This window comes from Trachemys scripta, chromosome 8 (assembly GCF_013100865.1).
Source record: "Trachemys scripta elegans isolate TJP31775 chromosome 8, CAS_Tse_1.0, whole genome shotgun sequence".
NCBI lineage: Eukaryota > Metazoa > Chordata > Testudines > Emydidae > Trachemys > Trachemys scripta.
Window position 1 is genome coordinate 54,444,974 of NC_048305.1, and position 21,455 is coordinate 54,466,428.

The window sequence follows — 21,455 nt, forward strand, 5'->3', positions numbered from 1 at the left end:
ATTTTTTTTTTTTTTTTTTTTTTTTAAATCTTGAGCATTCCATTCCAACCTTAACTCTCCTTAAATTACAATGTACAATACAAGAAACACTTAATAATCTGAGCATGGTAGAGCTGCTGGAAATGAGTCACTGTATTTTAATAGGGCAGGAAAAAACCCACAAAGCATCTTCAGTAGCAGAGGTAAGTGGCTGTGCCAGCAGGTCTTGTTTTGTCTCTCTTGTGTTAAAGCCAAGACCACAGACCGTTCCGTCCCTTAAAGGGGTTAAATGGTGAGCATCCAAGAATGTAATGTGGGGGGGAAACTGTTTTTCCAGTAATTTTACTCTGAGCCTTTCATCCTAAATGATGTCTTCGTGTGCTCCACAAATTAGAAGCATGCAGCACACCAGTAAGATGCAGGGAGTGTGGGAAAGTGGCACTGGCAACCATCTAGCACACTGTAGAATACAGATGGGGAGGGTAAGGGAAATTTTGACCGAGAACGCTGGAGTTTCTCTGTTCTTTGTTTAATTCTGTGACAGCAAAAATGGATCACAGCAGAACTGGTCAAGATTTCTCAAGAAGTCTAAGTTGTATGGAATAAAACCTTTCCATAAAGGTCACCATTGTTTGAGCAGCTCTAGATCATAGTCTCTCAGTGATTTCTGTACTCCAGCATGTACCATTTAAAATTCAGACAATGGTTTTTAAGTAATCTTTCTGCAGATTAAGCCTGGATCCTGAGCAACGAGTTGTTCTCTTCCCATCTCTCACCTGACAACCAGTAACACACATTCTGCAGAGAAATTATACCTCTGACACAGGCACAATCCCATTGTCTTCATTAAGTTTGCACAGATTGGAATTTAGCATACAATATCTGGGAGGGGCTCTGCAGGGCAAGCAGCAGTAAAGAGTAGTGAAAATATATGGGTTAGAAACTGTAAAATTGTCAAGGTATGGGCTAGGTCCTCAGCTGATGCTAATTTACATCAGCTGAGGATTTGGTTCTCTGCTTGCCACTGAAGTGAGCAGATATGACTGAATAAGCAAACTAATAGCTCTGTCAAAGCAATAGTTACTACTTTTACCTAGTCACTTTTCATTTAGACCTGCAGTCTTAAAGCACTACAAGATATTAAATGTTTGCCCAGGGGAGAAAGGGCCTTTATTGTGGGTTTTTTCAGATACAGAAAAAACAAACAACTGCCTAGAATTGTTTAGCCACCTCTGAAGGCCTGAGTGAACCCTGTTGGCGATTGGAGACTTTGGTGTCTGAGAGTCTACTAGTTTCAAAACATAACTAAGCTTGGTATCCCTCCTAGCTACACTTTATTCCAGGCTTACCCCATGTTCCTTAGATCAATGGGTCTCAAACTTTTTTTTTTTTGCGGACCACTTGAAAATTGCTGAGGGTCTCGGCGGACCACTTAATGATCTATCCAAATATTGTTTGTACTGTTCGCTAACTATTATAAAGCACTCTAGATAAAAGCGCTATTTGGTCTACAAATAAAAGCACACAACTCAAATTTTAATATCAGTAGTCTTACCTTTCCAATGCGATGGATGTACCCTCTCTCTCCCCCACCATGGCAGCTCTGAGCTGGGGCTAGGAAGGAGGGGGAATCTCTCCCCAGCCCTGGAGCTGGGGAAAGTTGCCTCTTTTTTTTTTTTTTTTTTTTTTTTTTTTCTCTACCCGCCACAGCCCTGCACATCCCAAATTCCCTCCACCCTCTCTTCTCACCCCACTGCCCCCTCCCACCTACCTCCTATTCCCGCCTCCCCAAGGCCACCACCTCACCTTACATGTAAGTCTTTTCAGCAGTTCCCATAAGTAGGTGGGTGGAGGGGTGAAAGTAGAAACAGGGTCTTGCTGGTATGGGGCTGGGTTGGGGCTGGCTCACTAGTAAGTGCCCTCCCTCTCCCCCTCCGGGATAGCAGCAGCAGCTGGGGGCTCCGGCAGCAGTTTATTTAAAGGGCCCCGGGCCCTTTAAACTGCTGCTGGAGACCCCAGCTGCCACTGCTGCTCTGGCAGCTATTTAAAGGGCCAGGGCCTCTCCTGCTTCTACTGTCCTGGCCCTTTAAATAGCCCCTGGAGCCCTGGGGTAGCGTACCAGCTTACTTTCCCCTCTGGGTGGGTGGCCCTTCATTCTCTTGTGTGTAGCCGCCCAGGCGTGCACCTTAGAGGGAACTAGCTGCAGACAACCTGAATGGAGCTCACTGACCACTGGTGGTCCACGGACCACAGTTTGAGAACCTCTGCTGTAGCACTTTCCAGAAGTCAGAGCCAGCCTGGTGGCTGCTGTGTGCTCAGAAGGGCAGTGGTTATGAGACAGAATCAGGTAAACTTGAAAAATAGCGTTCCTATCAAGTCTTCTATCTATATAAATTTTAAAGGCATTAATAAATTGTAGCAATAGAACACGTGAAGCTTTGTGGTTCTGATCGCTGAATATCTGGGTCTTATAGTTCTGTGAATCTCATGCTCTAGGAATCCCAATTTAGGTCTCACATACAGGACGCTTTCTAATCTGGCGTTCTCAGCCCAAATACCCTGTTCAGAAGCTTTATGTATAGAGGTCTCCACAATTCAGGAAGAGGGCAGATGAATTTTTTTTAAGCTAGATTTCATACTCCCAACCCCTCTAGGTTATTAGAGGGAAACCTGTTAGAACTTGAACTTGGTCAGGGATTCCTTAAACACATGTTATTTCTGTCTTCCCCTTTTTCATTTTCTTTCTTTTTCAGAGAAATTAACCTCTCTGTGATTGGGCAATATGTGGATTATCTTGTAAAAGAGCAGGGTGTGAAGAACATTTTTGGTAAGTCTTAAGCAGTGAATTGTGCTTCTTGTCAGCCAAGAGCTGTGAGGCAATGGAATATGGGGATGGGAGCATTATAAACGTGCACTTAAGTGGAAGAGATCATAGCCTATTCTTTAGGAATCTGTTTTTGCCTAAACTCCCAGTTATGTGCAGGATAGAGCAGAAGATGAGAATGTTACTGGAGTGGGGAAGGAAGCAGAGACCACTACTAGATAATACCATATTAGGGCATTAAGAAGGATCAAAGCAGTGACAGAAAAGACCCATCTGAATGATTCTATCCACATGCTTGGACAAGATGTGGTCACCTGATGGACAACATTGGATATGAGAGAGATGCATTTATTCAAATCATATTTATTCAGTAGGCACCTTTATCAAATGAGCTTCAAGTCCATTGTTCTCTTACAAGGATTTCTTCCTTTCTGATTGTGTTGGCCTAGGAGGGTGTGACGGTGCTGCCCATGGGAGCCAGCTGAGGTCACTCAATCAGGGTGAACTGCAAACAAAACAGGACAGACAAACTCCAAATGCTGGTGGTTATTCCAATACTTAGATTTACCAAGCCAGCACAAAACAGCTTCTGTAGTACCTCACTGGTTACTCAGAAGTCCAAACCACGCAGTTCCCTTAAAGTACCCAGCCTCAGGCCTCCGTCCAGACACACACATCAGATATGATGATTACTGAGAATCTTATCATATAAAAGAGAAAGTTCTTCCAATCCCAAAGGATCAGCCATATACCCAGGTCCAATTATAACTTAGTGTGTATTTTGGGTAAGATCTATTAGCCAATGATTATTAACTAAGCTAAAATTTCTTAAAGAAAAGAGAGGGAGTGTTGGTTAAAAGATCTAATATATATATATATACACAGACTTGAATTCAATTCTTGAGGTTCAGATATATAGTAGAGGTGAGTTTGTAGTTGCCAAAAGTCCTTTTAGAAATAGTCCATAGGTTACATTCCAATGTTCATATTCAGGGTGGCTCCAGTCAATGACTGGGGATCTCAATCCTTGTGGCTCAAGGTTTTCCCCCTCTTGAAACCCAAAGAAGTTCTGAGACGCAGCAGGATTGTGTCCCAGGGTTCTTAGACATTTCCAGCCGTCTTTTGGCCTGAGAAAACACTAGGCTTAATTCTCCCTCCAAACATCCTGGCAATTAGCACAGGGTAATTTATTTATTAAACAGTTCAGATACAGGTTACCACAACCTTCAAAGAGACATATAGACAATAATACTGTTTCACTCAAATATCATTATAAATGTTAATTCCTTTTTTGATCTTTGAATTAAAGCTATAGCAATAGATAAGACTTGTTTGCTTACATCACAAGACCTGAGCAAACATCTACCCCTGAGATCTCTAACAATGCAGACTTGCATTTCAAAGCTCTTTTCATTTACATATCTTTCTAACCAGTCCTTAAGGTTCAAACATGGGTTAGGTCAGTCTGTGAGTTAACTCTTTCTGGCCCTGTCACCTTTCAATGAGATATTATATTATACTCCTAACATCACAGAGGGCATATGCATTTAACTCTTTCAGTGCTATAGTCTCTCTCTCTCTCATATATATCACACACAAATTCCGCATGTTTAACTAAAGCACTTTTAAAAGAAAGTTTATTTAAATCAGTGCAAACCCTTGTGTGGACTTGCATATCTGTTTACAACTGTTCAATATTAGGTTAGTTTGTGTGATTAAATTTCAATAATGGTCTTTAGTCAAACCAGTGCAACTTCTCTGTATAGGCCAGGCCTTAGAGTGTGTTGTGTTCTGCTTGAAACAGTGAATGGCACAACAGGAGAAGGGCTGTCACTGAGCACCCAGGAGAGGAAGCAGCTGGCAGAGGAGTGGGTGACCAAAGGGAAAAACAAGTGAGTAGCTCTAGTGAAACTTGTCTGTTCACCTAGACATTACTGCTTGTCTAAGCAAAGGGTGCACCCTCTAATTACTTCCTCTATTTTCTTTCCCTGGCCCTTTTATCAAGATGTTGTTGGTGTTGTCAAAATAAGGGACTATAGAAATGCTTATGGAGGCATGTGGAAGAGAGGCGGTTTTGGAAACGCCCTCTTCCTGTTGCTTAAGTTGGGGGAAGGGAAAGTAATAAGGGATGTGAAAATGAGACCATCTTTGCTGCTTTTATGTTGCCTTCTCACAGGCATGAGAGCCTCACTATCTTTGTATGTATTTATCTTTTCAACACCCCTGTGCGGCAGGGCAGTGCTGTTATCCCCATTGAACAAATGGGGACACTGAGGCACAGAGACTAAGTGACTTGCCCAAAACCACACCAGAAGTCTGTCGCAGAGCAGGAAATTGGCCTCATGTCTTCTGTGTCCCACATTACAACTCTAATCACTGGACCATCCCTCTTCTTGGATGTTTTGCATATTCTCATATCACTCACCTTTGCGCTGTCTCTAACGTCCATGTTGAAAGTGAGTTGTGGGGAGGTGAGAGATGGGGAGGGGGAGAGTGGAATTGTGGGGAAGGGACAGTGAAAATGTGGGGGGGGGGAGAAGTGACAGAGGGGGAAAACATTTTCACTGAATTTTTCTTTTGGGTTTAAACTTTCTGGGCTTCTCTTTAGAGGGAGAAAGAGGGGAAACAAAAATGGGTGGAGTTTCCCCTTGAAGTAGGGGTATCTTGGTAACTCTTGTTCAAGTTTGAGTTAAAAAAAATTCTGGATTCGGGTTTTTTTTGGGGGGGGGGGGTTATTGCTGAATAACTCAAAAAATTCCTATAGAAAGTTTAAGGGGGAGGAAAAAGAATTTTGAAAATTTCCTATGAAAAATGATTTTTTTTTATATTTATTTATTTTATTTATTTATTTTAACCTACTTTGTGTGACTCTCTAAGCTTGCTGCATACAATGGGCCTGATTCTCCACAGCCTTGTATCTGGTGCATTCATTTCTACTGATGCAAAATGGTGTCAGATGTTGCAGATCAGAATGTTTAGCCCTTTACATAGGGGAAGAGACTACACAAGAGACAATGCAGGGGAGAATCTGGCCCACTGCTTCAGGAAGATCACTTGGCCAGCATGTGGCAGCTCTGGCGATGAGGATCTGAGAGCTGCAGAAATAAGATTGTGGGATCTGGGTGGAGGAAGGTACTGGAAAGAAGTGTTGGATGTGTGGCTGAACTTTTTGCTATAATCTAAAACTTTGTTTCTAGATCCCCTTTAGTTTGTATCCCCACTCCAATTAAGTATCTGCTGTGTGGACAAATAGAGGACATAATTGAGTTACCCAGACTGTCTGTCTGGCATTTTCCCCCCACATTTAAATTCCCATAAACCAAAAAATAAACAGCAACCTTTCAATCTTTCTCTGTGTAGGTTGGATCATGTGATCATTCACGTGGGAGCATTAAGTCTACCAGAGGCAAAGGAACTGGTGCGTGTGTGAATTGTCTCTTGGCCTCCTTCCTTTGTCTTTCCATAACCTTCTATATGAATGGGTTGATCCCCTTTTCTTTTCTGAGTTTATGTGCTTACTGACATGTGCTCTTTCCATGTTATGCTGTCTTGGTCCTGGAGGATCCTGAGGGTACATCTACATGGCAATAAAACACTGGCCTGGGTCAGCTGACTCAGGCTCACAGGGCTTGGGCTGTAGGGCTATAAAATTGCAGTGTAGACGTTTTAACTCAGGCTGGAGCATGGGTTCTCAGACCCGCCCACCTCACAGGGTCCGAGAGCCCAGGCTCCACTCCAAGCCCAAATGTCTATACTGCAGTTTTATAGCCCTGCAGCCCAAGCCCAGTGAGCCTGTGTCAGCTGACCTGAGCCAGCCATGGGTATTTTATCAACATAGTCATATCCCTGAGTCTTTGAGCACACAAGCATTGGATCTAATCAGACTGAGTTGATTTGCTCTACTAGCATCTCCTGGACAGCTGTCAGGTTATACAGAGTTTGTTTGTATTGCTACAGGGCCTAGAATGCCCTTTCATGGACCAGGACCCCATTGCACTAGGTGCTGTACAAGCACAGAATATGTTACAAATAGATTCTCCGCCACCATTTTACTGGGGGTGGGGGGGACTTCCAAATGTGATCTGACACCCTTCATGTGAACGGCCCCATTCATCTAGTAATATAATTAATGACCATTGTAAATTGTATGACCCACTTCGTTGTGGGTCACTTTAGGATAAACCTCAGGCTCCCCTGGGATTGAGGCTCTCTTGATTTGGTTAACTGGAGGAGCCAGCCAGGCTCCTCTTCACTGCACTCTGGTTGGGGGAAGGTTTAACGAATGGAGGCTTTTGCCCTTTGAGGCTTCGTCCTAAGGGATGAGCTCATGTCATGAAGTTGCATCAGCTTGTCATAAGGGGATGTTGCTGCCTCATTGACGTATCAAGTAGCATCTGCTGTGCCCTGAAAATTCTCAGGTACCCTTTAACATTCCACCAGGTAGGCATGCAGGATGTGGGATCAGCATTCAACATTGGGATACTCCTGGAGAAAAGGTAGCAATTAGAAAACTGCTATAGATGTAGTGCTGTCCGGGACAAAAAAATCTCCTCCATACCAGCCTATGTTGCAAGGAAATAGAGTGTCGTTAGTGCTAAGAGAGTGACACTATGATGATGGGCATATGTTAGAAAAACCTAGTTAGGCTTATGATTTTTGAGCCATCCCTAAAGCACAGGCTCCTGGTAACATGGCTCCCCTATATCTGCACTTTATTCCTTTGTTTTCCCCCCAGGGCCTCTACTCCTCATTTCCTCCTCTTCTTTGTTTCTTAGGGGGCTTCCATACTCTCTCCTGTCTTCTGACTCAATCTCTCTCTGTCGGCCCCTGTTCACTTGTGCACTGTCTTGCTCGCTCTCACTCACACACACATGTTCTCAGGCCCAGATGGTCCACTCCTGGCCACTTCAGGGGATGTGGGACTCTTAAAGGCATGTTGTAGTTGAAGGAAGGGAAAATTCTTGAAGAACCTGATGGTGCCAGAGAGCAGGATTCTATTCCCTGCTTTTACCACTTACTTCCTGTGTGACTTGAGCAAGTCGCTTAACCTGTCTGTCTCCCAATGTGTAGAATGGGGTCAGTGATGCTAACCTATTTCTTGGGAGGTGGGAGCTGTAAGGATGGAGGACCATTCATTAATCAGACAGAGGTAATAGATACGTGTTTTGTTTAGAAACAGAGGTAGTACATTACCTTGATGGAAGGGCCCCTTCATCCCTGGCAAAACTGGCACAACTCCCATTAACTTCAGGGCTGAACTTGTTTCATAATGTACAACTTGCTTCTAAGAGTTTAATTCATAGCGGTGGAATGGATTGATGTGGTTCTTCTTCACTACGTGCATGATAGAAACACATGCAGTGCATGCACCTTTGATACATTCTGTTCTTTCCTATTCAGGCCAAACATGCAGCTGCAATAGGAGCCAGTGGTATCGCTGGGATCGCACCCTTTTTTTTCAAACCTACAAACAAAGGTGAGCAGAGACATCTGTGGCCATCACATCCACAGAGCCCTTTTTCTTCTGCAGTTTACCACACATTCAGGCTGTCAGCAGTATGATATGGTAAAGGGAGGTCATGGTTTTTTTTTTTAGAGATCTGTGGCAGCAATGCTGCTGTAGTTGGTCAGAGCATCTGTATCTTTGCTATATGGTTCCTCAATGATAAAACTTCCTTTATGGTGCTTATATTCCTCCTTCAGGTGTTGGGTTTTTTTCTAAGAGAGCAGGTAATCGAGTTTTAACAAAGGTCCTGTGTTATAGGCTCCTCCTTTACCCTCTGCTGCTCTGGCTCCGAATGTAACCATCCTCACTGTCATATGGACATTCTTTTGGAAACCATTTCTGGAAATAACATTGTTTGTTCGAATGCCAGTGGTGTGTTTGGTCTTGGTCATAAGTGAAACTAATTGATGATCTCTTGATGCCTACTGGACACACCAAATTGCATACATTACATTGGCATATTTGACAGTTTCTGCAGAAGCACAGGAGAGGATTAACAGGGCCAGTGCATATTATTTGTGAGGTGCAGAACTACTTGGGAGCAGATCAGAGCGGAGGATAAATGATAGAGCTGTGTAGAAGAAGCTTGCAAAACTCTGACCCTAGCCAGTGTTATCAATTTGTGAGATTAGCCCAAAATGAAATAACCTGTTGTGTTGTATAAAAACCAAGAGACAACATGTAATATGAAGGAATTACACTGGCCCAGTGGGTTTGAAATAATCATGTTTACTAATCTTATAAACCATTCAAGGCCTAGCTACATATATACACTACTGTTCTGTTGGCTTCTGAAACCTAGACAGTGAGGAACACTAGAGAGCTCACAAACTATTAAAAGCATAGTACCCAATTCCTATATCCTGGACCTATTAAGTGCAGAAGAGATAGAGAAATAGTGTCTCCTTAGAGATAGGGTGACCAGATAGCAAGTGTGAAAAATCGGGACAGAGGGTGGGGGTAATAGGCACTGTGACGGGTTGGATCACAGAACCCCCCTTGGGAGCTGCCACCCGATGTGCCAAGACTACCTCTGCTCCTGCTTTCCCTGCCAGCTCGGAAACCCAGCACCCTGTCTTGCTAAGCCAGACACTCCTGTCTACTCCAACAAAGACCCAGGGTCTGAATTACTTCCCCCAAAGCTGCAGGTTTACCTGAAAGCAGTTAACAGAAGTGTTCCTGTCTTTAACACTCATATGCCCAACTCCCAATGGGGTCTAAACCCAAATAAATCCGTTTTACCCTGTGTAAAGCTTATGCAGGGTAAACTCATAAATTGCTTGCCCTCTAGAAGACTGATATAGAGAGAGAGAGATGCATGGCTGTTTGCCCCCCCAGCTATTAATACATACTCTGGGTTAATTAATCAGTAAAGTGACTTTATTAAATACAGAAAGCAGGATTTAAGTGGTTTTAAGTAGTAACAGACAGAACAAAATAAGTCACCAAGCAAAATAAAATAAAATGTGCAAATCTATGTCTAATCAAACTGAATACAGATAAGATCCTCACCAGTTCCAGAATGCTCCCTTTTACAGACTAATCTTTTAGCCTGGGTCCAGCTATCACTCACACCTCTTGCACACTGTCCTTTGTTCCAGTTTTTTTCAAATAGCCTCTTCACCCTCCAGGATATCTCTTTAACCAGCTGAAGACAAAATGGAGGGGTCTCCCAGGGGTTTAAATAGACTTTCTCTTATGGGTGGAGACCCCCTCCTCACTCCTATGCAAAGTCCAGCTCCAAGATGGAGTTTAGGAGTCACCTGGGCAAGTCTCATGTCCATGCATGACTCTGTTTTTACAGGTAGCAACCGTTGTTTACATGCTACCTTGAATGTCCTCAAGTAGACTTCTTATGTGGATGGAGCATTCCAAGATCCATTGTCCTTTAAATGTTTCTTGATTAGGTACTTAATTTGCACATTCCTTTCTCCAGGAATTGACCAATGCTCTACTAAGGTTTAGAAATCAAGCCAGGACACAGCCAGCATTCATAACTTTGAATACAAAAATGATACTTGCATACAAATAGGATTAATACATTCAGTAGATCATAACCTTTACGGAGGTATGTTACATGGCATATGTAGCATAAAACACATTCTAGGCATATTTCCATAAAGCCTTATGGGAGGTACTGTCACAGGCACCTGTGTGTGGTGGTTTTTAAAAAAAAAAAAAAAACAACAAAAAAGCCCCAAATATCTGGACTGTCCCAATAAAATTGGGACATCTGGTCACCCTACTTAGAGATGGCTTGCTGAGAAGTCTATGAACCTGAACTCCCCTTTATGTGGATGATCTCCTTCGCTTGCCTCAGAGTCTGATTGCCTTCTTTCACTGCCTCTTTCAGATACACTGGTTGCTTTCTTACGGGAAGTTGCATCTGAAGCCCCTGGCATTCCATTTTATTACTATCACATTCCTCCTTTAACAGGTGTAAAGAGTAAGTATATTGCTCATTCAGTGACTCTTGCTCCTATTACATGCAGACTTTCCCTGTTCAAGGGATTTACTCAGAAAACAGTTGGTGAATCTAGAATTAAAAAACACATTTAGCTTGTCTACATTAGAAAATGTTACTGTGCTGAAACAGGATTGAATGGTCAAGTAGGTGCTGTACTTGGTGGGGAAGGAGAATTAATAACTCTTGACATCAAGAAGGATGAAGTATTTAATGCCTATTTTGCTTCAGTCTTAACTTTTTTTAGTAAATGGTGACCAGATACTCAACACAATTAATACACCGGACCCTCGCTAGAACACGTGTCTATATAGCACAAATTTGCATACAACACGGTCGCAGCCATGGATCCCAAATTTAATTACTTTAATTTCAATTCATTTTAACACGGTCCCCATATTAATGCAGTACCATGCATGGATACCAAATCCCGCATTCTAGTGAGGGTCTGGTGTATTAATAAGGGGGAAGGAACTCAAGCCAAAATAGGGAAAGAGCAGATTAAACAATATTTAGATAAGTTAGACATATTCAAGTCAGCCAGGCCTGATGAAATTCATTCTAGGGTACTTAAGGAACTAGCTGAAGCAATCTCAGAACCATTAGCAATTACCTTAGAGAACTCATGGATGATGGGTGAAAGGCAAACATAGTGCCTATCTATAAAAAGGGGAACAAAGAGGACCTTGGGAATCCTAGACCAATCAGCCTAACTTCAGTATGTGGAAGGATACTGAAACAAATTATTAAAAAATCAATTTCTAAACATATAGAGGATAAGAGTTATAAAGAATAGCAAGCATGGATTTTTCAAGAACAAATCATGCAAAACCAACCTAATTTCCTTCTTTGACAGAGTTATTGGCTTAGTGGGTGGGGAGGAAGCAACAGATGTGATTGTAAGGCTTTTTGACATGGTCTCACATGATGATCTCCTAAGCAAACTAGGGAAATGTGGTTCAGATTAAATTACTATAAGGTGAGTCTGGAACTGGTTGAAAAGCCATACTCCAAGAGTAGTTATGAATGCCTTGCTATCAAACAGAGGACCTATTTAGTGGGCTCTCAGAGGAGTCAGTCCTGAGTCTGGTACTACTCAATATTTTTATTAATGACTTGGATAATGGAGTAGAGAGGATGCTTATAAAAATTGCAGATAACACCAAACTGAGAAGGGTTGCAAGCACTTTGGAGGACAGGATTAGATAGGGTTACTGTACGTCCGGATTTTCCCGGACATGTCCGGCTTTTTGGGCCTCAAATCCCCGTCCGGGGGGAAATCCCAAAAAGCCGAACATGTCCAGGAAAATAGGGAGGGGCCGGGGGCGCTCGGCGGTGCGGGGCTGGGGGTGCTTGGTTGGGGGCTGGCCCGGGGCCAGCACCCCAGGGCCCGAGCCGAGCCAGGCTGGAGACGCTGGGGCCGGCCGCCGGAGGGAGCCGCTCGGTTGGGGGGGCCAGAGTGGGCCGCGCCTCCTGCGCCACCCCTCCCCCCCCCCCCACCCCACAGCTTACCTGCTGTCTGCTTCAGGCTTCCCGCAAATCAAATGTTCGTGGGAAGCAGGGGAGGGGGCAGAGTTGGGGCGGGGCTGGGGCCCCGTGGAGTGTCCTCTTTTTGGACACTCAAAATATGATAACCCTAGGATTAGAATTCAAAACAACCTTGACAAATGGGACAATTGATATGAAATCAACAAGATGAAATTCAATTAAGACAAATGCAAAGTACAACAGTTAGGAAAAAATCAAATGCCCAAGCACAAAATGGGGAATAACTGGCTAGGTGGTAGTACTGCTGAAAAGGATCTGGGGTCACCAATTTAATGAGTCATCAATGTGATGCAGTTGCAAAAAAAGACTAATCTAAGTCTGAGGTGTATTAACAGGTGTACCTCCCATGTCTGGTTGTACGCAAGACCTGGGAGATAATTGTCCCACTCTACTCTGCATTGGTGAGGCTTCAGCTGGAGTACTGTGTCCAGTTCTAGGCATCACTCTTTAGTAAAGATGTGGATAAATTAGAGATCATCCAGAAGAGAGCAACAAAAATGGTAAACATTTAGAAAACCTATTCTCCAAGGAAAGGTTAAAACAGGACATGTTTTAGTCTTGAGAAAAGAAGACTGAGGGGCGGACCTGATAACACCTGAAGTATGTTAAGGGCTGTTACCAAGATGACTGTGATCGGTTCTCCATGTTCAGTGGAGGTAGGAGCAGAAGTAATGGGCTTACTCTGCAGCAAGGGAGATTTAGGTTAGATGTTAGGAAACCTTTCTAACTCTAAGGGTGGCTAAGCTCTGGAATAGGCTTCCCAGGGAGGTTGTGGAATCCCTACAATTGGAGGTTTTTAGGAACAGGTTGGACAAACACCTGTTCAGGATGGTCTTGGTTTACTTGGTCCTGTCTCAGCATAGGCAGCTGGGCTAGATGACTTCTGGAGGTCCCGTCCAGCCCTACGCTCCTATGAGTCTATAAGATGAAACGAAGCTGACTATAACATCGTGACCAGTGTAGACCAGGACAGGTTACATTTAGCATCATGTCTGCTAACATGGTTAAACCCTGCTTCCAGCAACCTTTCACCACACCTAGCTGACAGTGATAACCTCCACTTGTGCTGTTCAATACTGACCGCATAGTCCTGGTTAGCTAACTAAAGTACTAATCACATTCAGCCACAATAAATTTTTCTAATGTAGACAAGTTAGCAGTACAGCTGAGAATTGAACTTAAGTTTTTTGACTCCCTTGCTCTAGGCAACAGACCATATAGCCTCTTTGAATATATTTTTAAAGTGTAGCTGCCAGTTCATTTCTGAACTGCTTATCTAACTGTATTTCGCAGTTTCTGAACTAAGATTAATACTCAAGAAGGAAATAAGACATCTGATAGATATTAATGAAATCACTGCTGTGTAACAGGGCACAAGCCAGGAAATAGACAATGGGGGAAAAAAAGAAAATGCAGGTAGCAGAATTATAGAAACTGTTCAGCTTTGATGTGGATGTGTCCCACATGATCTTGCTTATTGACAATAAGCAGCAAGTATGTAATACGGGAGTAGATATAAATGAGAGGGGGTAGTGACAATTCTATATCAATGGTACATTTCTCCTAACATGCATTTGTGCATCTCTTCATATATTCCAGAGTTACTTTACTGGTTCCTTTCAAGCTATTTAAGTAACCAAGCTCTTACATTTAAACCGTAAAGAAAATGTTGGAAAGCAACAAGTCTGCCTCTGATTACCTCGTGTGAGGGGAGGGAAGGGACCTGACTCTGCTCAAATGAAGAATAGTAAGGCTTGAGTGACAATGATGACCCTTTGAGGAGGAGATCAGGGACATCTTATGTGACTGGAATGTGTTTCTTGATGTGAGATTGTTGTTCTGTGCAGTTCGTGTTGAGGAGCTGCTGGATGGTATAAAAGAACAGATCCCCACCTTCCAGGGGGTGAAGTTCAGTGACACAGACCTCTTGGACTTCGCACAGTGTGTGAAGAACAACAAAGAGCAATTTGTGCTACTCTATGGGGTGGATGAGGTAAGGGGCTCCACTTTTAATGATCTCCTCTAAAAACCATGTGGCTTATGCTAAGACACATCCTGGTTCCAACCTGAACAATTACTACCCAGTGCGAATTGAATTCTAGCCATGTTCAGGACCGCGACTTGTACTGCTCATTCTTCCTTTGCTTTTTATTATATGAAGTAAAAATGCTTTTTCCCCCCCCCCCCACAAACTAGCATCTGCTGAGTGCACTGGCAATAGGAGCATCTGGGGCAGTTGGAAGGTCAGTCTTTTTGCATTCCTGCTCCATTTGTTGCCATATTTACCACTTAATTATATGGCCCCCATTACTGTAATACCCTGAGTACCTCACAATCTTTGATGTATTTATTTATCCTCACAACATTGCTGTGAAGCAGGGTTGGACTATTACCCTCTTTACTGAGGGGAACTGAAGTTCAGAGAGACTAAAGAGACTTCTGTGTGATCTTGGGGAAAGCGGAGAAGGGACTCTAACCTAGGTCAGGGTCAGTGTTTAAGCACTAGACAACCCTTCCTCCACCACTGAGGAGGAGTAAATGAGTTACCATACCATATTGCAATTCGTGTGTACAATATATAAATCACAATTGACAAGTAAACAAAGTGATTGTTCCCTAGAATGGCTAACTGATTTTTTTGTTCTTGGAAAAACAATGTCATTTGTAAAGGATGATGGGAAGAAAACACTTAATTGTAACACTTTTTTTAATTGGGAACAATCATGCTTTTAAGGCTCAACTATATACAATATGTTTCAGACCACGTGGAATTTCTAGCTCGGAATGATTACGTTCTGAAAACAAAATATTGCACTAGAAAGCCTGGGACTTCTTGTTTGTTTGTTCTGGTTGTGGTGGCTGCTCTAAGCACCTCTTTGCGTAACTGAGTTTACTTTGGTTTTTTTGGCAGCACATACAACTATCTGGGCAAAAAAAACAATTTGATGTTGGAGGCTTTTGCAAAGCAAGACCTTGCATTAGCACAACGGTATCAGGTACAGCATCTTTACCTGCTCACAGTGGGAGTGTCTCCGCTTCCCTAAACTTCTCTTCACTGGGCAACATTCATTCTGTGGCTTCCCACCACCACCACTTTAACCACCTAATCTCTCACCACTGTGTTCACACACAATCTGTTTGTCTGGTACACAGCTCCCCTTTTCTCAAACCGATCCAGGCACAAACCCCACTATTTTAACTAGCCAAGGCACAGCTCACCTTTCTTCCCCTTGTGTAACCTCCCCTTCAGCCCCCAAAACCCTATGTGGAATGGGCACTGTCCATCTCTTCCCTCATAAACAGCCTAACCTAGATAGGTCTGTTTGTTTCCCCCAGTCACATACATGTTTTGGCTTAGGCACAACCTGTTCTAGGATCCTCTTGTCCCATTTCCAATCAATGTTCTTCTCATCCACCCTCCTTCCTCTTCCCTTCCTGTCCGTGTGCACACACCTACCTGCTGACTAGTCTGGAGACTGCCTCCTGCCTTTCTAACCTGGCTGAACACCCCCCTTGCTGATTGATAACCACCATTCAAATACTCCCCATCTATAGGGCTCCATGCCCAATCTCTTTTAAGGGGTGGTTGTCCTAGTCGTCTTTTTAACCATTCCAGATGGGTCACTGTCCACTCTACTCACTTTTTAACTTGTCTTGGCAGTTTCTTGCCCCTCCCTCATCAGTTGCTTATGGGGAAGGGAGGTTAGGCTGGACCAAGCATCATCTCTTTCCTTCTTGTCTCTCTTCTCCTGCTTCCCCTCCACCTCTCCCACACCACTGAGATTGGGCTTTCTTCCTGGTTAACAGTAGGCAATAGCATTCTGCACAAGGGTTCTCCATCATGCAGGGTTTCTCAGGTCACTATGCCATTACCCTTCTTGCTCAACATGTCGGAGGCCATAGCGATAGTGTAGTCAATATGCAAATGATACACAATTTTCTATCGCAGTCTTGGGCAGCTGGGGCACTTCTCCTTTGTTCTAAAAGAGAGGGACTGGTGGCAGGAGCGTGTGTGTGGGGGAGGGCTATGTTCAACAAAGGGTCCTCTACTCAGGAAAGGACTTCCTGTCTGGAAGTCTAGAAGGGCATGGTGCACCAGTTTCCGCAGACTGTTGTGTTAAGGGCCAAGTTGAATAATGAGGATGGCCTGAATGGGGAGTGGCTCATTGAGGTGGGAGCAGTTCAATGGTGGGGTTTGGAGCTGTGGATGATCTTGTTTACTTAAGAAGGCATGTCAAATGTACTGGGGACTTTCTCTTTGCTATGTCATGTGTATAATTGTTGCTATACAAGCATCTAGAGCTGTTAGAATACATCTTGTAAATATGAAGAAGTGAATTAAAAAATACTGTCTATTTCTCTTCTAGTTCTGTACTGGAGAATTTCTCAGCTTTGTATTCAAACTAGGTAGGTGCTGCAATATCTTCCTCCCTCACTGTGTTGTAAAACAGGAACTGAAAATCCATGAGCTTCACTGAAGCTTCCAGGTCCCTGCAACAAGAGAAGCTCCCTTCTGAAAGGTCTTGTGCAAAGAGAGACCTCACATCTGCTGTTACTGCTTGAGTTATCAGCAGTTGGAAGTTCAATGACTGAGCTGGTAAAGCACATCCAGAAAGATTCTACTCACTCTTCCCTCCTTTCTCCAGGCTCTCTGACAAATTCCCCAACTTCAAAAAACAATTTTTTTTTTTTATCCTGACTATCCATTTTTCTTAAGTCCACTCTGTCACTCTTACTGAGTGTTCTCAATCCCGGACAAGATGATAAAGTGCCCTGATGACAAAGCACAGGGGGCCTGATTCTCCTCTTTTGTTGTGTGGCAAGGCACCTTCTCGGTCTCACCAGGCTCCGCTGCTTTTAGCCTTGGTGAGACAGGCTTGGATAAAACAGTCACCCATGGTTGCACAGGGGAAGTCCGTTCCTTCTCTCCACCAGTCTTTTGGGAGGGAATGCAGCCTCCCCTCCTGGTGAGGCTTGCTGTCTCACTGCGCCTAACCTACTACCAGCATGACTCCTTCTCTCGCTCCCCTTCTCCCAACGGGGAGGGTGTAAAAGGGTCTCGGGCAGCCCTTAGTTGGAATCAGCTGATCCTAATTGACCTCAGTTAGGGAGGAGAGGACAATCAGGCCCAAGAATCTAAACATCCATTTATGAGAAGAATAAGTGTTTTTACATTGTAGGCCTACTCCCCTTGTGCTTTCAAAACTATATCTATTGACTTTGCTGGCAAAAATACATGTTTTCTCCTGTTAACCCTGCAGAGGCATCACTGCTTTGGGCGAGAGAGGCAGATTCTTTCTGGTTTGCACATAATCAAGAGAATGATTAACTGAATTCTAACTACAGAATCTGTATTACTTCTTTCAGAGTAGCAGCCATGTTAGTCTGTAGTACTTCTGATACTATATGTAAACCACAAAGGACATGGTTGGGCTTTCGGTTCCTACGTTGTTTGCTGGGCTGAGAGTTAGATGATAAATTTTATCTATAAAGATTACCCTAATTTGATCTGGAAGTCCTGGAAAAACAAGTATGGGAACCCTCCCAAAGCCATACTTAGTCACTTTTCAGAGCATAAGCATGCATTACTAAGGAAATATTGTACTTGGGGCATTTTGGAGGAAAATATGGGTAGCGAAGAGTGGTTTGTACTGTAATACAAGATGGATATTAACTCTGTTTTCTGTCTGCAAACATCACTTGCTGATTACATCTTTCTCCCTTGTGGGAATTTAAACTCTGGCCATATTCTAGGGTTTCACAAGAGATGGAATAGTTGATGCAGTTGGTATTTTAGAGCCCTCTGTAGTGACTATCTTTTATTTAAGTGATATATTTAAGTAACCTACCTTTTTTTTTCTTTTGCCTACCTAGGTTTTGGTGTTGCACAGACTAAAGCAGTCATGACTTTTACCTCAGGGATTCCAATGGGTCCCCCACGGCTTCCGCTCCTGAGTGCCTCTGTGGATTTTATTGAGAAAGCAAAAGCTAAAATGGAGAGCCTGATTGTGTGACTGTCCCAGCAGTTGATCTGATATTAATGTGGATCTGGAGGTTTGGGGCCTCTGCTTTTGTGATTCATTACTCAAAGTATTCTCCTTGGGGGACACACTGACTCAATGAGATTTCCATCAGTGAATTTGTAATAAGTGGTTTCCTAACAGGGATGGCCTTGTTAGCCTATGTCTTGCTTTCTTTCCTTTAGCATTACCCAAAGGGGGAACCTTTATAATACAGGTGAATTCTGTTTATCTGAATGGCCTGGAGGACATCCGAAACTTTTGGATAACCAGGTGTTCAGATAAATGGAAGTGCTATTTTTAGCTGCAGTTTCACAGGTCTGGTCTACACTTCAAATTGAGGTCAGCCTAGCTACATTGTTAAGATGCCCTAATCTCTCTGGTAGATGTGGCTAGGTCAATGGAAGAATTCTTCTGTTGACCTAGCTACTACCTCTCGGAGAGGTGGATTACGCCTATTGAGGGGAAACCCCCTTCTGTCGCTGTAGGAAATGCCTACGCTATGGTGCTCCAGTGGCACAGTTCCAGTGCCATATCAGTGCCGCCTGAGTGGCTGTAGTGTAGACAAAGCCACTGTTTCATGCTGCAGTGATGCCAGACCCAGAGGGAGGAGGGGCAAAAAGGATCTGGTATCACTGCGGAATGAAAGGGTGAGGGGGAAGGCAAAGAGGAGGATGGCAGAGAAAAGAAAGGAGGTAGAGGGGAAGGAGCCGCAGGAGACAAGAGCCTTCTTGACAGCCCAGAATTCCACAAGCACCAGTACAAATACTGTAGTGAGGGGTACAGCTGCCTGGCTCCCTCTCCCACAGCTGTAAGTGCTAGAACCAAGAAGTTTCTTGTCTCCTGCAGCTATTTCCCACCTCTCTTAACTACCTTTTGGATCCCCAAGAGTGTGATCTGAAAGAACAGTGTATTTCCCCCATGCACTTAATGAGCCGCTAAGAGGTTATCTGAATGAGCACAATTAATCGGGATATTCAGTTAATTGAAATTTGAACTTTGCCTGTAGTTGCCTCTGCCCTATGGTGCACAAAAGCAAGGTATGCTTCTAATGAAGCAAACGTATAAGGGTATGCCTGTACTGAAAATGGTACAGCAGCACAGCTGCAGTACTTCAGCGTAGACACTACTTACCCCGATGGAAGGGGTTGACATAAGTTATAACAACATAGCCTGACTCTGCTGAGGAGGAAGGTTCCTTGCTGGAATTCTGAGTTCCTCTGGAAAGGGAAGAGGACTCTCCGACTTCCAGAATTTCCATCTACTATGACAGTCCCAACCCCCTCCCCTTCCCTCCCTCCCCCCACAGACACTTTTTATGATGCTGGGACGTGGGTGAAGTAATGTGCCTCTTGTACTCTGACATGACATCATTCTGCTCAGCCTGGTATTTTAGTGCAGCTGTTATGTCATATAAACCTATAAAAACTCCATTTTTACCAGTGAGTAAAAGAAATCAGGTTAATGTGCCCAGAACTCCCAGAAGACATTCTTCTTCCATAAGCTTCTTTCCCTTTATCTCTCCCCTCCATTTTCTTGCTCTCCCTGTAGTTCCTCAAACAAAAAAATTAACTCTTTTTTGTTACAGAAGGCACTTGCTCAATCTTGTTTCCAGCATGTGCTGGCTAAAGCAGCACCAGGAATTGAACCAGAGGTTCTACATGGCAATGCTAAGCACTACCACTTCTTACAAATGTCACTTATTGCTGATGTTAAGGTGCCCTCTACACATATTGGACCTAATGCGCCACTACACCCTGTGTATTTGTTTACACCTTGGCAAAATGCTACCATCTAGGTGCCTGGAGAATTTTGATTTGGTAGCATTTTATACCCACTTTGCATAGGTAAGAATGACTGCAAGTACAAGGCAGGGAGAATCAGGTCTGAGAATCTGGTGATCTGTTGCTATTTTAGTATCCAAGGATTCTGGGTAACCTGGAGAGGAACATTCCATTAACTTCTTCAGTTTGGCAGTAATAATCTCACTTTCTATCTGCAGAACACAAACTGTAGAAGCCCTGACTGAGTTAGATGATTGACAAGATTTTTCCCCTGAATCTGTAAGGCATGTAGTTAAGCTTCCCTGGTGGGTCAAACATGGAAGAAGGTGGCCTCTGAAATAGCAAAGAGCACTGCACATTTGCAACTGTTCCTTGCACAACCAACCATTGATTGGCGCAAGCGTGCAGAGAGCCAACATAAAAATCATAGAAAAAAATAAGACTGTGTGCACACTCCCAGATTCAGCTATTTTAGGAGAACTCTACTGTGTATTCCTTAAAGCTTTTACTTTGATGTTTTTAGGTTCTCTAATCCAAATGAGATTCTCTATTGCTGTTCCAATGTTATGCACATAACAATACACTGTTACTTACTTTCTGCATATTTTAATATAATGTATAGATGCATCTAAGCATGAGATCTTCAATTGAATAACTTTTCTAACAGACCCAAATTATTCCTGGTATTTTTAAGTCTGCCTTGGTCTGTTTATGCAAATCTCCAGATATTAAACTGTGTTTACATCTGAAATTTTGTTTAACGTTTCAATGAAATTTCTGTATATTTTCTTAGTGATCATTAAAAGCATTCTTAAAAACATTTGCCTCTGTTTCCTCCTTGGAAAAATGCTCTTGAGGGGGCAGAGGTGGATGGGGCAGAGGGGACTGTTTTCTAGTCTTTCAAAATTTAGTAATATCTTCCCCTTCCTCTCATGCTCCTTCAGAAAGATAATCTTAAGGATGAATGCTGCAAGCACTTAAGCACATGCTTAACTTTACCCATGTTAGTAGTCCTACTGAAGTCAATGATATATCTTGCATGAATAAAGTTTAAGCACAAATATGCCAGCAAGATCAAGATCTAATCTCCTCCTTTAAAACTCAAGTCTGGGAAAGATTGTGCCTGCCTTAACTCACTTTCAGTTGCCTTTTGACCTGCCCTCTTCCAAACTACCGTGAATCCTAGTACCTTCTATCTGTTCTCTCAGAAAGTCAGTGGAAAGTGTTCTTGGGTTTTCATGTGGTTTTCAGAAATCTTCAATAAAGAAAAGTGCAAAGTACTTTGTTTAGGAAGGAAAAATCAAATGCACAGCTATAAAATGAGTAACTA

General features: G+C 43.2%; 1 protein-coding gene across 2 annotated transcripts in view; it reads left to right on the top strand.

Annotated features, from left to right (window-relative positions):
- Positions 1–20,945, top strand: part of NPL (N-acetylneuraminate pyruvate lyase) — a 26,651-nt gene extending 5,706 nt beyond the window's left edge. For both annotated transcript variants that reach the window (XM_034779417.1, XM_034779416.1), the window contains exons 3-12: positions 2,733–2,806; positions 4,608–4,695; positions 6,164–6,221; positions 8,204–8,279; positions 10,663–10,755; positions 14,169–14,314; positions 14,518–14,564; positions 15,233–15,317; positions 16,689–16,728; positions 18,196–20,945. In XM_034779417.1, coding sequence (XP_034635308.1) covers positions 2,733–2,806; positions 4,608–4,695; positions 6,164–6,221; positions 8,204–8,279; positions 10,663–10,755; positions 14,169–14,314; positions 14,518–14,564; positions 15,233–15,317; positions 16,689–16,728; positions 18,196–18,335 — 847 coding nt within the window. In that variant the 3' untranslated portion in view covers positions 18,336–20,945. The remainder of the gene's footprint in view (positions 1–2,732; positions 2,807–4,607; positions 4,696–6,163; positions 6,222–8,203; positions 8,280–10,662; positions 10,756–14,168; positions 14,315–14,517; positions 14,565–15,232; positions 15,318–16,688; positions 16,729–18,195) is intronic.
- The last annotated feature ends 510 nt before the right edge of the window (positions 20,946–21,455 follow it).